The 15667-nt window shown below is 45.6% G+C and overlaps 1 protein-coding gene across 1 annotated transcript in view; it reads right to left on the bottom strand.

The window, feature by feature from the left end:
* Window positions 1-715: 715 nt before the first annotated feature.
* Window positions 716-15667, bottom strand: part of LOC306930758 (PDZ domain-containing protein 7-like) — a gene marked incomplete at both ends in the record, with an annotated part of 28415 nt that continues 13463 nt past the window's right edge. Inside the window, 7 exons of the mRNA XM_079511853.1 lie at window positions 716-904; window positions 8132-8232; window positions 9861-10026; window positions 10143-11299; window positions 14634-14702; window positions 14947-15038; window positions 15136-15227. Coding sequence (XP_079367979.1) covers window positions 716-904; window positions 8132-8232; window positions 9861-10026; window positions 10143-11299; window positions 14634-14702; window positions 14947-15038; window positions 15136-15227 — 1866 coding nt within the window. The remainder of the gene's footprint in view (window positions 905-8131; window positions 8233-9860; window positions 10027-10142; window positions 11300-14633; window positions 14703-14946; window positions 15039-15135; window positions 15228-15667) is intronic.

The raw sequence follows: 15667 nt of genomic DNA, 5'->3' as shown, positions 1-15667 counted from the left end.
CGTCTACTACGCTATTGCATCAGTAGATCCAACACAATATGTCGTGTTTTCTTGCTGTGTCGCTGGTTTGGTGTGTCTGCTTGTACGTTTGTGCTATTTCTGCATGTCATTTTTAAATGTCTGCTATATAAACACTGCTATAAAAGTCATATAATTTTAAACGCAGTGCTTCCAAACAAAGCGTCTCATCATCACATTGCCTTGTAACAAAAGTAACATTAAAGTAATGCATTATTAACAATTGTTGACAGCTGAACATCAGCTGTCATATTCATTGACATAATGACATTTCCTGATTAAAAATTCATACCCTTCAAAGAGCTAATCCTAGGCTTTAGAGGAGGTCCTTGTGTGTCTCTCCACCATGACTGTGCCTCTTGTTGCATTAAGTACCCGCCTAGAGCCCGGCCATTTATATTGGGGGCCGATTTTGGAGACTTCTAGCCCACCGATTACCAATGTTTTGACCGCTGTTTTGTCACAAAAATAAAATCTATTGAGCTATTTCTAAGGAATAAAAAGTCACATCATTTCTGCTCAATGGCCAAAAATAATGGCCCATATATGGGTCTGGCTCCAAGGGGTGTCTCAACTATGATTGGGCCGTTCTGCATTATGCACGTTCTGGTTCCAGACAGTGAGTCCTTCTCCACTCTGAGCAGGGAATGGAAGGCTTTGGTGAAACCATTGATGATTCCTTTGTGTTTCCAGACTGTCAGCAGGGCTCCCAGGGGCCTCTGGGGCTGCTGGGAGCGCTGGTGGCCGGGCTCCTGGGGGCCTTGACCACGAACATCATTGAGTCTTTGGCCCTGTTGCCGAAACTTCTGCGAATCACGTCCACCGCGTGCTGATGACTCACTTCCTGCAGAGACTGGCCATCCACGGACACCAGCTCAAACCCCGCCTGCACGCACACACTCACGGTCACACACACACACACACACACACACACACACACACACACACACACACACACACACACACACACACACACACACACACACACACATCAATGAACTGTCTACAATCTACATATAGACACCGACAGTGGCAGGCTCATAAAGCTGTGAAAAGAATAAACAAGCGATGAGGTGATTGATTGATTACTTTATTGGGAGGGTACAGTCAAACACGTCCAAAGGGATCACAGAAAAAAGTCCTTGCGGTATTGTTTCCATTCGGGTGATATTATTTAGGTCGCCTTCACACCAGAAAGCTTTACTGCGATTAAAACGAATCCTGCTGCACATTGTCGGAAAGTGCGCTTCGTTTGGCAGGTGTGAAGCCTCATTCCAATCCTAATGCGCATCAAAGAACCGCATTCTACTCTGCCAAAAAACGGGGGTTTCGCTTCGCTTCCAAGCGCATTTGATTTCGATTCGGTGCAGGTGGGAATGCAATCCACAGCAAATAAAGGAAATGAAGCTAAACACAGTTGGAGACGGAGAAGGGATATTCATTTTACGCAGTGCGAAGATGTCCCATTTAACTGTGGATAGACGTGAGCAAATAAGGAGACTGAAGCCCTCACATTGATGAAGTTCCCTGCTGCGCTTCCAATTGCTGCGGATGACAGCACAGTGTGAAGGCAAACTGCAGCAAATTAAATATGCAAGAATCCCAACTTATCAACTACTCACCGAAACAAAGCCTGCTAGATCTTGGTAAAAGTCTATTCTGAAAGCTGGGAAGCGTCTCAGTTCCCCAGCTTCTCTCTAAAATGCCCTATTTTTGTCATGAAATAAAATGCATCCAAGTGGATCGGCGCAGTCACAACCCAGAAATGCCATAGTAGAAGAAGTTACTCTGTCCGGTACATTGCTTTATTAAAATGGCACAAAGTGCATTTTAAAGAGAAGCTGGGGACCTGAGATGCTTCCCAGCTTTGAGAATAGACTTTTACCAAGGTCTAGCAGGCTTTGTTTCGGTGAGTAGTTACGTCGTTTTGTTTATTTTCGGAGAATTCTAAAGCCTCGCACGGCAGTGGGAAAATTGCTACAGAGCAGTGGATGGGTGTACGACAGGGCGTCAGTGAGAGACTCGCTGATGCACGTCCAGTGCATCAGCATCAGCGAGTCTCTCACTAGGGCTAGGCTTTGGCCTGACAGCGTGTTGCGCGTTCGAGTCCCGTTCATGATAACATTTGCTGCTTGTCTCTCACATCTCTCTGTTTTTACCATCAGACAAGTCCTTGCACTGTGGCTTATCACCTCGTTCACTGATTGGTCTAGTTGGGTCAATTCTTAAGGACATCAGCATGAGTATGATGGCCTCGAATCATTGTCACCATTTTAGGTGATAATCACCTACAAAGGTGATCACTTATCACCTAAAACTGGAGTATGTACAGTATGCGCCTTTATCGGAGCCCTGATTTATGCCAGAGAGAAGCGGGCCTCTCCTCCCATCACGTTAATGTATTCACACACTGAAGGACTGTACGTACTACACATTAAACCTCAGCGTCAGCACATGGCTGGTGAATATGAGTACATCCACACAGAAACACACGCATACTCCCCAACAGTGGAGGAACAAATACTCAAAGTATGAGCAGAAATGCTCTGTTAATAAGTAAAAGTCCCTGTTTTAAAAAGTTTGACTTGGGTTGAAGTACCAATAAAGTATTGCCATTATACTTGAAGTACCAATCGTGAAAAGTATAGGCTACTCATTATGCAGAATGTCCCATCTCGTCATCAAATTTTTATTTTCCAAAAGTTCAGAATGTGTCAAAAATGCAGAATGTCCCATTTCCCAAATAATAGCTGATCTACAAGCTCAAAACACGTCCCATTGCTACAGTACTTGTTGTGAGATTTTGACATTTTACAAGTACACTTATCTGAGACTTACTTTCCTCCCCTGCTCCCAAACTCACACCCATACTTAGACAACTATCCACACATTGATGCACATGCACACACACACACACACACACACACACACACACACACACACACACACACACACACACACACTGATTGTTTCCTGCAGGAGGAGAACAGAATTCTATGGAACCATGAAGACAGGAAGTTCCTGTGTGATGTCATCAGCAGTTGCCAAGGATGCACCTGCCAGCACTGTCAACCCCACCGAAGGTTAGCCGCTCAACACACACACACACACACACACACACACACACACACACACACACACACACACACACACACACACACACACACACACACACACACACACACACACACACACACACACACACACAGGCATTGTTAAGATATCTCCTACATGTGTGTCCCTTTCCCTTTCCAGGCATTCAAAGTTATTCCCTGTTCTCTCTCTTATCCGTTTTATCTACGCCGTAAAACCCAGCTCTGTGTTTGTAACTCAGAGTGACATGGAACTCAATTTCTCAGCTGGTATGCAATGTGTATCGATTGCCTATTCACTTCATTTCCACATCCGTAAAGGTCCATTTGGTTCATTTGGTCACTGCTGACTGTCTACATATTCAGATTCGTTTGACACAGATGTCTGTTTGTTCATTCATTGGTATCCTATAGTTTCAAATGTACAGAATGTTACTTGAAGTAACATTCTGTACATTTGAAACTATATACGCTATATACTTCGACAGCGTATGTTGTTTCAAACGCTAGGTTCATTATTGTTTACCTGGCATCCTATAGTTTAAAATGTACAGAATGTTATTTAGATAGCATGTTGTAGTGGAGGAGTTAAGACACTTTTAACTTCAAGTCATGCTACAGAGGTCCCCTTTGATATGGAAGTACCTTAGGGTCATAGGAAAAGTTTTATCCAAAGAGACGAGTTGCTACACCCTTCATTTCGGAAATATTCACGTTTTTCAAAATGGCCGCCGACAATGAACCACTATTAGACCAGACCACATATCTTTGCCTCTGTTAGAGCTATAATAATAATATCGGTGTCAAAGTGTACATTTTTAGACAGATGCTAGGGTTGTATTGTTTTCCTGCTTTCCTATAGTTTCTGTGAGGCACTGCAGTACATTGTTCTCTCTGCACACTTCTGTGACTGTCAACCTCGTTGTTTATTGACTAGAGTTCATGTTTACTTTGTTCTGATCTCACAATTGAAATAAGATAGGATGAGAGCAGACTCTGAAACGCCTACATCGTGAATTGTAGTTTACTCTGGTATTTAGACCGTGCCAGCCTTTCGACCTTGGATAGCTCCTACAGTGCTATGCGTGTGTGCATTTCATCAGACCAGTGGCGTTGCATTGTAGACCTGTACTACGTAGATCTGCCCAACCGCGGTCCTGTAGTGTGAACGCTCTCAAAAGACGCACATGCATATTCATAATGCAGCATAATGTAGACACTGTGTTGGGACAGCAAAGATAATGACACTGCAGCAGCGCTCAGAGACCCCCTGTTGCTGGATAGATGGGAGGGTGTGGAGGGCAGCCATTCAGGAGTCCTGAGTTGGTGTTGGCTAGTCTGCACTATCACATCACATCGCATACATGCATTTAACTGTGAATTTAGGAGATTAGGAAGCACACACACACACACACACACACACGTACACACACACTCGTCTCACACACACACACTCGTCTCACACACACCTCACTCGGGTTAGTCTTATCGTACGGGTCTGAGGAGACAGGATGTCATGTTAACACGCGGGGTGCAGCGATCTCACTTCCTGCTGCACTCGACGTGTGAAAGATCACACACACACACACACACACACACACACACACACACACACACACATACACCACAGAGGTTACAGTAAAATAGCGCGCCGGCGTCACTCATGACATGAGAAATAACATCAGAAATTAAACACTTCTATTTGGTACACCTAAAGGTGTAGTGAAATGAAAAATACGTTTTTCACACTTTTAGACCATATCCATGGTCATCATATGGGCATACCTAACAATGGATGCCAAAAAAATGTGTAAATTCTCATTTTTGTGTGTTTTTATATCAAAAGTCCATAAATTATTACTTCCTGAAAACGAAAACGTGCTGCGTGATGACGTGTCGAGGCCAACATCGATAAAAGCCAATAAAAATGAAGCTCACCAGTTTAATTCCCCATATCTCCGCATCCGTCCAGCACAGGCTGCACAGCTGCTACTGATTACAGACATCTTCCGTTTTTATTCCCATTCAAGATAACATCCAGAGAGTGTATTACTCGGTTTCAACTTAATCATCACGCTAAAAATGTATCTGAAAACATTATAGGGTAGAAATAAGCCACATTAAGTGTAAACTGGTAAAGCTGGCTGACTATCTGATTTGTAAACAAACATCCACACGCTGTCCTGCGTAGCATAGCTACCCGTCCCTAGCTACCGTCCCATCCCCTGAAGGGATGCGACGCTCTGATTGGTTCAGAAACTTCATAGCGGTGTTTCAACTTGAGACCGTCTGAAACTTCAAAATAATATGTCCACCATTTCCGTTTCACTACGCCTTTAAACCAACCACAATTAGTGTGTTTTAAGTGCCGATTAAGTGTAGCAAAATTAAAATACAAAAGTAGTGTCCGATATTTGTAGGTACTTTAAGTTTAAGTTTGCGTGCGATATTGTGATCACAATAAACGGCTGGCACATTTTGTACTTTTAAGGCGTTACAGTAGGTTACAGTGTGGTTTAAGTGTAGCTACATTAAAATACCAAGTGTTTAATTTCTTTGTTATTTCTCTGGACATGACTCTACGGTGTCATATCATGTCCTGCAACCCAAAAGTCCCGTACGTCCCATTTCTTGGGGGAAAAAACATTGCTGTAGTCAGCATCCAGGACCTTGGAAAGGCTGTCACCCGATATCTAGCTGTCCGGAAACCCTCACACTTGATGTATGTATGCACGCACGTATCTGCACAAATATACGCACGCACGTACGCCCACACGTATCTATTATTTATAAACCTGATACACTTGCAGTGCATGTACCCAAACAATGACCTGCATTGACCCACAATGGCAGGGCATTGTGTTGACTCGCCCTCTCAGTCACGCACTTTGACCTGTGAATTTTACAGCCACTTCACCAGATCCCAACCTTCCGAGTGACATCTAATGTCTCTTTGTGAAGATGCGATTTGATTTGGTTTGGTTTGGTTGTGGTAAAAGATATACAGTAAAAGGAAAATCCCAATATAACTTTAACCTATAGGATAACACACAATAATGATAATTTCCAACGTGGTCCTGATTACGGCACTTTTTTACTGTAAGACTTACAGGTATAGTCCGGCAGCCAACAGGCTTTTTTTGTTCAAAGTGGAACATTTTGTATATAGTTTTTTTTTATTGGCCTGAAATATTGTCTATATAGTATATATATCATGAATCTACCTGCTGACCGGCTGTCAGCATTGAGCAATTATTTGTTTTTATAGGGGGTTATATGTGACCATACCATAACAACATAAGGCAACATTTTCAAAATGTCATTATGCTTTAATTAATAATAATAATAATAATAATAATAAAGCTTTATATAGCACCTTTTAAGAACAAGTCACAAAGTGCTTTAAGGACCACTTCACCACTTTTCAATCTATCTTCATATAATAGGTCCTCAGTAATAATCATGATAAAATGGCATGATTTTTTTCTACTCAGTCTGTGTCTCATAGGAGGGCTGTGGGCAGTTTAGAAACCGTCTTCCAGTGACATCATCATTAGGCAGATTATTTTTTAAACAAGATTTTTTTACAAAAATGTTTAGATTTTCATTATCGTGAGAACGATGGCTTCCATTTTTGCATTGCAACTTTTCAGGACTAGAAAGCCTGCAGTTTTTATTAGCTTGTATTCCCCATCGATGATGTCACTGGAAGACGGTTTCTGAACTGCCCACAGCCCTCCTATGAGACACAGACCGAGTAGAAAAAAACTGCGCCATTTTTTCATGATTATTAGTGAGGACCTATTATATGAAGATAGGTTGAAAAGTGGTGAAGAGGTCCTTTAACAGAAAAATATATAGAGAAAAACATGGATCAAAAAGGCATAGAATACAATAGAAGAGATTTGTCGATAGAACACAACAGAAGATAACAATAAAAAAGGAGAAAAAAAAAGAAGAAAATCGGAAATCACATGGGTAATGGGCTAAATGCAGCTCTGTAAAAATGAGTCTTTAGGAGCAATTTAAAATGGGACACAGACTCTGGAAGCCTGATCTCCAGGGGCAGGGCGTTCCAGAGTGACGGTGCCCGGATCGCAAATGCCTGGTCGTCTACAGTTTTTTTGCAGCCTGATTTTATGGTAAGAAGGGCCGTTCCGGGCCGTTCCGGATGATCTAATTAGCATGTGACGTGTCAAACGAAGGGGTTTTCATGATTCTGAATCTATTCCAAGCATTAGTTTTGCATGAAAAACACTTCTTGGGCTAAATTCGGCCATACCACTTCTGCTGAGTTGCTGACCTCATCACATTAACGTCTATGGCTGTTTTTAGCCCAAGGAGTGTTTTTTCATGCAAAACTAATGCTTGCAATGTATAAGTAAGTAAGTACGTGTAGCTCACACATATACCAACACATTAGTGGAGCAGCATCCATGTAGCTCACACATACCAACACATTAGTGGAGCAGCATCCATGTATCTCATGAATAATGACAGACGGGCCACTTGAGACGCTCTCTGCTCGTCTCCCCCCCCCCCCCCCCCCCCTGCTCATGAACAACCACTCACTGTCACTGTATGAGAATAACTCATAACCACAGCACAGTAGACTGACTGACTGACTGTCAAAACATGACTGTACCTGAGTGGACAACTCGCAGTCTCGCATACCTTTAGTTTGCAGCATTGAATAATTTAAGAACAGAAGTCAAGGAGGAGCATTTCTGAGGACAAGTTACATTACACGCTGTTGTTTAGCTCATTTAAAGGACTTAATTGCACCCCTGCGCCGATTACACTGAATTACATTGATGGTAATTGGGCTGTACGTGTGCTTCACAGGGCTCAATTACCACTAATTATGGTCATCAACGATGATAATTCGCTATCGTCTTTCTTTCCATTGTCATTAACTTGAGACAAGTTAAGAAATGGTCTGCTCACCGACAGCGTGGGTATGACTCGTCTACATTCTGAACCTGAGGCCAGATGGTGGACGAGATGCATGCACCGCTCACCTTCAGGATGCCACTGGTGGAGGCTGCTCCTCCCGGGAAGATCTTCTGGATCTTTATCATGGGTTGGATCCTACACTCCATCCCCCCAGAGACGCTGATACCTGGAAACACCAGAGGTTTTAATTCATCATGGGTTGGATCCTACACTCCATCCCCCCAGAGACGCTGATACCTGGAAACACCAGAGGTTTTAATTCATCATGGGTTGGATCCTACACTCCATCCCCCCAGAGACACTGATACCTGGAAACACCAGAGGTTTTAATTCATCATGGGTTGGATCCTACACTCCATCCCCCCAGAGACGCTGATACCTGGAAACACCAGAGGTTTTAATTCATCATGGGTTGGATCCTACACTCCATCCCCCCAGAGACGCTGATACCTGGAAACACCAGAGGTTTTAATTCATCATGGGTTGGATCCTACACTCCATCCCCCCAGAGACGCTGATACCTGGAAACACCAGAGGTTTTAATTCATCATGGGTTGGATCCTACACTCCATCCCCCCAGAGACGCTGATACCTGGAAACACCAGAGGTTCTCAAACATTAAATAACTGTTTCATCCACGCCACGCCACGCCACCCCTGAACGACATTGTTACACTTACTTTTCAGCACACCTTACACACCTTACGTCATATTACACTATACGTAAATATAGTCCCCCTAAGAATAAGATGCAGTTTGTCACGAGGAAAACATGCAAGGATATCAGTTTACATTGGGACAGATTGAACATAGCGTACTACTTGCACTTTAACCCCAGCATCCCTATTCAGGGGTGAACATTAGCCAAAAATAGCCGATCAGTGTCACAACGTTGTGCAGAGCTCAAATAATTCTGAGGCACCCCTGGACTTGTGTCACGGCACCCCAGGGTGCCTAGGGTGCCTTGGCCAAAGGCACCCACTTTGAAGAACCCAAAGGCAAAGGCTTTAAATTGTTTCAGTTCAGCACAGAGTGTTGCCCTGACCTCTACTGGTGAGGCAATGAACAACGGGAGGTTACAGATAGTAATATTGACAGTTTAATATTGACATATTAGCTTACACCATATTGTTTATAATGTCTGTTGTTGTTTGAGTGAGTTGAGGAGGACCTATTTTGGTCAATGTTGGGGGAAAGAAAATGCACATCTAGCATGCCCTGCCTGCACTAACATCTCTCCTTTCATGAAATCCACCCCCAAAACGTCTCATGGCTTTGGGGAAGCCTGCTGATCATTCCCCCCCAAAACGTCTGATCTCTTTGGGGAAGCCTGCTGATCATTCCCCCCCCAAAACGTCTGATCTCTTTGGGGAAGCCTGCTGATCATTCCCCCCCAAAACGTCTGATCTCTTTGGGGAAGCCTGCTGATCATTCCCCCCCCAAAAAACGTCTGATCTCTTTGGGGAAGCCTGCTGATCATTCCCCCCCAAAACGTCTGATCTCTTTGGGGAAGCCAGCTGATCATTCCCCCCCAAAACGTCTGATCTCTTTGGGGAAGCCTGCTGATCGTTCCCCCCCCAAAACGTCTGATCTCTATGGGGAAGCCTGCTGATCATTCCCACCAAATTTCATGAAAATCTCCTCTCTATTTACTTACGGACGGACGGACAGACATGGCCCATTACAATACTGTGTTGTGTGTTGCTGCAGGCAGGTATTTATAAAACATATTATTCTGTCATTTCTCTGAAAACTAAACTAAACATATTTGTTGCATTCTTATCTCGGCACTCACCGAGGGACGGCCTGGATTTGGAGATGGTCACCGTTTTGATTTCATACTGCTGGATTGGAAAGATGACTCTGTTGTTCTTCTGGTGACCATCCTGCCAATGTCCGTGTGCCTGTTGAACACTCCTGACCACCGCGGAAGGACTGCGTTCTCTGTGGCGCTCCGGCACCTCCAACAGCGGAGGGAAAAGTATTTTTTTTACTTCCGTGCAAAAGTAAATTCTAAATACCGCAGTGAAGTAAAAGTACCTAACAAAATTACTTAGTTATACTTTCCACCACTGACCTCAACCAGAGGAGACCTCGGCCGCTGCTGAGAGGGAGCGCGCACGCTCGTTTCCGCGTAACCCTGCTCCTGTGGCGTCGTCCGCCTACCGTGCACGCTGTCCGGACTCGCCCCCCTCCGGGGCCTCCGGTGGCCGTTCCTCACGGGGGACCTCCCGCGCTCGGGCGTGGCGTCTCCCCGGTCAGGCGTGGCGTCTCCCCGGTCGGGCGTGGCGTCTCCCCGGTCCGACACGGACAGCGGCGAAACCTCACCGAGCGCGGAGTACGCCCCGTCGTCCACCTCGTCGTAAGGGGAGCGGTATGGTTGGCGCCCGCGCTGCTGGGCGCCGCCGCGCGCAGGGGACTCTCTGTGTGTGGGGGACTGTCTGTGTGCGGGGGACTCTCTGTGTGCGGAGGACTCTCTGTGTGCGGGGGACTCTCTGTGTGCGGGGGACTCTCTGTGTGCGGGGGACTGTCTGTGTGCGGGGGACTCTCTGTGTGCGGGGGACTCTCTGTGTGCGGGGGACTCTCTGTGTGTGGGGGACTGTCTGTGTGCAGGGGACTCTCTGTGTATGGGGGACTCTCTGTGTGTGGGGGACTGTCTGTGTGCGGGGGACTCTCTGTGTGAGGGGGACTCTCTGTGTGCGGGGGACTCTCTGTGTGCGGGGGACTCTCTGTGTGCGGGGGACTCTCTGTGTCCAGGGGGGTGTCTGTGTCCATGGGACTCTCGGTGTCCATGGGACTCTCTGTGTGCGGGGGACTCTCGGTGTCCATGGGACTCTCTGTGTGCGGGGGACTCTCTGTGTGCGGGGGACTCTCTGTGTGCGGGGGACTCTCTGTGTCCATGGGACTCTCTGTGTGTGGGGGACTCTCTGTGTCCAGGGGACTCTCTGTGTGCGGGGAACTCTCTGTGTCCAGGGGGGTGTCTGTGTCCAGGGGACTCTCGGTGAGAGGGCGAGGGGCTCGGAGAGCGGGACGGCGGGGCGGAGGGGCCGTAACCGTCCACGGGTACGTCCAGGAGAGGGGCGAAGGCGTGCGAAGTGGACAGGTGGCCGGTGTGGAGGCCGGACCGCCGCAGTCTCTCCAGGTCTTCGTTCAGCCGGTGGTCCGTGTCCGTCGTGTCCCTGTCCCTGACGTCCTGATGCTGGATGGTCTGGAGGTGAAATCCACCTCTGGAGTCTGCAGGTCACGTCACACACACACGCAGAGTAGACACGGGGAAACACACGTACGCACGTACAGCATGCATACACATACGCACGCACACACAGAAACACACACACACAACACATTCTGGCTTTGATATGTTCTCACCTCTCTTTGTATCTAAGCAATACTGCCCTACAAAGTCAAAGTGCATCAACTACGGTGTGTTTAAAAGTGTTTCAGCTGGAGTGGTCAGCCAAATGAGATTTTGGGGGGTAAAAGTGATATTTTGCTAAACCTACTGCACATGTAAACAGAGATGCTACCTCTATATTCTTGAGAAATAATGCTGCTATTTTTGTGACTGCAAAAAAATGCTTATTTGTTTCAAAAAATCACACCTGCGCTCTTGTCGTCGTACATCATTCAATAAAAAGTGTATATATTTCTTCATGAATTAATTTGTCAACTTGTGTTATCTTTTAACCATGATACAATGTTTAAAAGAACCATGATCATAAGATGACAACTGAATTTATGGCATTTAATGTTTTTTGCTCGTCCACATATGATGTAAATTCTCCATTCATTGTCGATGGCAAATGTGAGTTAAGGACAAAAAGCTTTATAACATAACGATGCATTGTGCCATAGGTCTGTTTACAAAATGCTGTACGGTGTACGCCCTCCAACTATACTCCCCATTTGCAGCTGTTTTTATTGTATTTTGACACTTGCTTTGGCTATGTAAACGTATGTTTTCTCATGCCAATAAAGCTCCTTTGAATTGAATTGAATTGTAGGGCAGTATAGGCTCTATGGCCCTCATTTATCAATTGAGTGCAAATTCTGCCCCAAATTCGAGTGTAGGATTCGTAGTACACCCACGTCGGGTCGGCATTTACAAAGTGATCGTAGACAGCTGTTCCTTCCTAATTTCATTCCTAGCAGTGATAAATGTGACGGCTGAAATCAATCTGGCACGCCCTATAAAATCTAGCCGCGCCCTCGGTTTTGCGACATGAACAACTGCAATACGACCTGGAAACCATGGTTACAGGGGAAAAAAAGTTTCTGCTGCCCCCTCCCATACACATACACACACACACACACACACACACAGACGCACGCACGCACACGCAACTTGTTGTATCTTAAATAAATAAACCTGCATGAATTAAATAAAGCTGTAGGACTACCCTGTCTGTTTCTCCTCTCGCTTCGCGCTTCCCTTGCTGCACGCCTCACCCCCCGCACGCACGCACGCACGCACGCACATATCGCAATTTGCAAGCAACTGTCACTGTGTTGTTAGTTGTATATTAAATTATTAAAGTCTTTATTCATTTAATATACAACAAGATATATTAGTGAACGAAAACCTGAACCTGTGAACCATGAATTATATAACAAATAGGCGCGCACGCGCTGCTGTTTTGCAAGTTGCATCTCCTGTCCTGTCTGTCTCTCTCTATCACTGTGGTCCGTCCGTGACACCGTGACCAATTGACCATGCACGTCCGACAGTCTATTTAAATTGCCTCGCTGTCAACTGTCAATTATATGAATATTGCAGCCAAAACCGTATAGCCTCATGTGGCACTGGACAGTGGTGTTGGTGTGGTGGGCTGCAGGCTGGCTTAGGCTATACTATCTCCGATGCGTTCCCACTTGCGCTGGCACGGCACATTTGGCATTCGAGCGACGCGTCGGGTTTATTAAACGAGGAGGAGATTGCACATACTGTAACTCCAGAAAGACATCGGCCTGCTGTAGATTCGGCTACAGTAGGCTACCCAAGTTGGGACTCTCCGCAGCTTCAGCGCTGCACTATACTCTCCATGGAAATATTTCAGCACAGACAGCCCAAATCCTCGCATGTATGCGCTCATCATGCAAAACACTGTTTAAATGGCTTACGCATCTAACTTGCAACATTGTTTTTAAATGCGCGATTTTAATTGCTTGCTTGTAAAGTTGGAAATCTCCTACTAATTTCATATGACACAAAGACACATCGTTGATGTATTCCTTTACTTTTTTTTCCTTTTTTACATTTAGCCCATATACATAGTTTTATATAAACATTTTAGGAGTGAATACATATGTTTCGATGCCTGTGACAGCCTCTCAGCTGGTCAAACAATGCTGCTCCGCTGTTCTACGACAGAAAAACAGGTGAGGACAAAGCGTACGACAGCTCCCGACCAGACGTGGTTTTTGTCTTGGCTCAAGTTCAAAATCAAACGTTGGCGCAAATGGTAAATGCCGAAAATTGCGGTAATTTCGGCGTACACCCATATTTTGGCGTACGCACGGTTGATAAATGAGGGCCTATGTCAGTGTTGTTTTTGGCAGCAAATTTCTATTTTAGTTTTAGTCATAGTCTCTTGAATGGCTTTCATTTAGTTTTAGTCACATTTTAAACTTGCCGATCTAAATTGCCGATCTACAAGCTCACAACGCGTCGCGCTGCGACGCGTTGTGAGCTTGTAAATTGTCAATACATTTAGCTTAGTTTTAGTCACCATAGATTCGTTTTCATTTAGTTTCCATTTAGTTTTCGTCAGTGAAGAAAGGTAGTCGACGAACATTTTTCGTCTTAGTTTTAGTCGACAAGTCAGTTAATGCCGGTCCCCTTCCTTCCTCCCCTAACACAGTGGTTCCCAAAGTGGGGTCTGGGGACCCCCAGGGGTCCTTGAGGCAGTTCCAGGGGGTCCCCAGCTCAATGATAGTTTGTAACCAAATTGGCCCTTATGGGTCTGTAACTCTTGAGAGTGTACAAATGGAACCAAATGGACACTCCATTTGTACACTCTCAGAGTTAAATTAACATCTAGACATCTAACATTCTAGAATCACTGCCCCTGACCCGTGACCACCCGGAGAGAGTGGGACGGCTGAGGTCACTCCGAGCCACAGGCGTGGTCAGAACGTCTGGGAGCTAAATGAAAAGGCTCAAAGGCGTCCCGACCCCCCCCTGTATTATTGTTTTAGCAGCAGCACAAAGGCATGCAGCCCTTCAGGCCTGTCCAAAGACCCGCCACCACCCCCACCACCGCTGGTCCTTTCTGGTTCACAGACGGTGTAACGCAACCCTCTGCGGCAGCACGGGCGTCTGAAACATGAGCTGCATTCTGACTGCAAGTGCAGGTGTTTCAGTTTGTCACGGTTCACCTATAACGACATTCACAGCATAGATGCCATGCATGCTCATACACGCTGTGAACACACACACACAGTCACACTCGTGCACACACAAACACACAGTCACACGCGTGCACACAAACACAGTCACACACGTGCACACACACACACACACACACACACACACACACGCACACACACACACTGGTGTTGAGCTCACCTGGGACAGGGGTGATGAGGTGTCGTCTAGGGGTCCCGCGACGAGGTGAACGCAGTGCTGGAGAGTGCACTGCAAAGCACACACACACACACACACACACACACACACACACACACACACACATTGAACCTCAGTAATAAAACGGTGCCAAACTTAACCCCAGTAAAACTATGTGTGAAACGCGTGTGTCGAATTTGAAGTCGGAGGGGCAAACGGTTCTCGAGTTATACGTGGATTACAGACGTATACGCACACACAGAGACATGCATGGCGCATTTATAGATATTAATGTATGCATATCTCCTCTCCTCACCAGAGCGGCTCTTCAGGATGTCGTAAGCCTCCAGTTCGTAAGGCATCACCATGCTGTCAAACCTGCCTGTTTCAAACGGAGGGAGCAGCACTCTACAAAGGATGAGATAAGATACAGTTACACACACACGTACATGCGACCCACACGCACGCACAAACGCACACACACACGCACTCTCTGTCGGCTCACCGTATGTCTCTGAGCAGTAGCAGTTTCTCGGGCTTGTCCAGTATGGCCAGAAGGGGACGCACTAGGTCTTCAATCACGTTGTCTGACAGAAACTTCAGAGACGGATAAGAATGGAGAGAGAAATAGTTTATGTTATGTTTGCAATTATTGCCAAACTACGCGTAAAGATGCTACTGCAAGATTCTTGTAGTACACTAACCCTTCACAAAATGAGTCCAGTTTGTAACAACTTTCGACTGAATCACTGCCTATACCTTTTCATATCGGACCTCAGGTCGAAAAAGAAAGAAATACAGTAGGTTCTGGTTTAATTAACAGTCTGTTGTTTAAGTGGGTTCAAGGGACACTCAGGGTTCATTTGGTTGACTAAGACTGAAAGATTTTGATATTTTGTCGACTAAGACTAGACTAAGACTAAACGATTTCAGATGCCTAAAATATGACTAAAACTAAAATATGACTAAAAATGGCCCCTTACAGGTCTGTAACTCTGAGAGGTTAACAAATGGAACTATGTCAACCTCTTAATAAT

This window comes from Electrona antarctica (assembly GCF_951216825.1).
Source record: "Electrona antarctica genome assembly, chromosome: 10".
Classification (NCBI taxonomy): domain Eukaryota; kingdom Metazoa; phylum Chordata; class Actinopteri; order Myctophiformes; family Myctophidae; genus Electrona; species Electrona antarctica.
The sequence above is the reverse complement of the archived record's forward strand: the minus strand, read 5'-3'. Positions and strand labels throughout refer to the sequence as shown.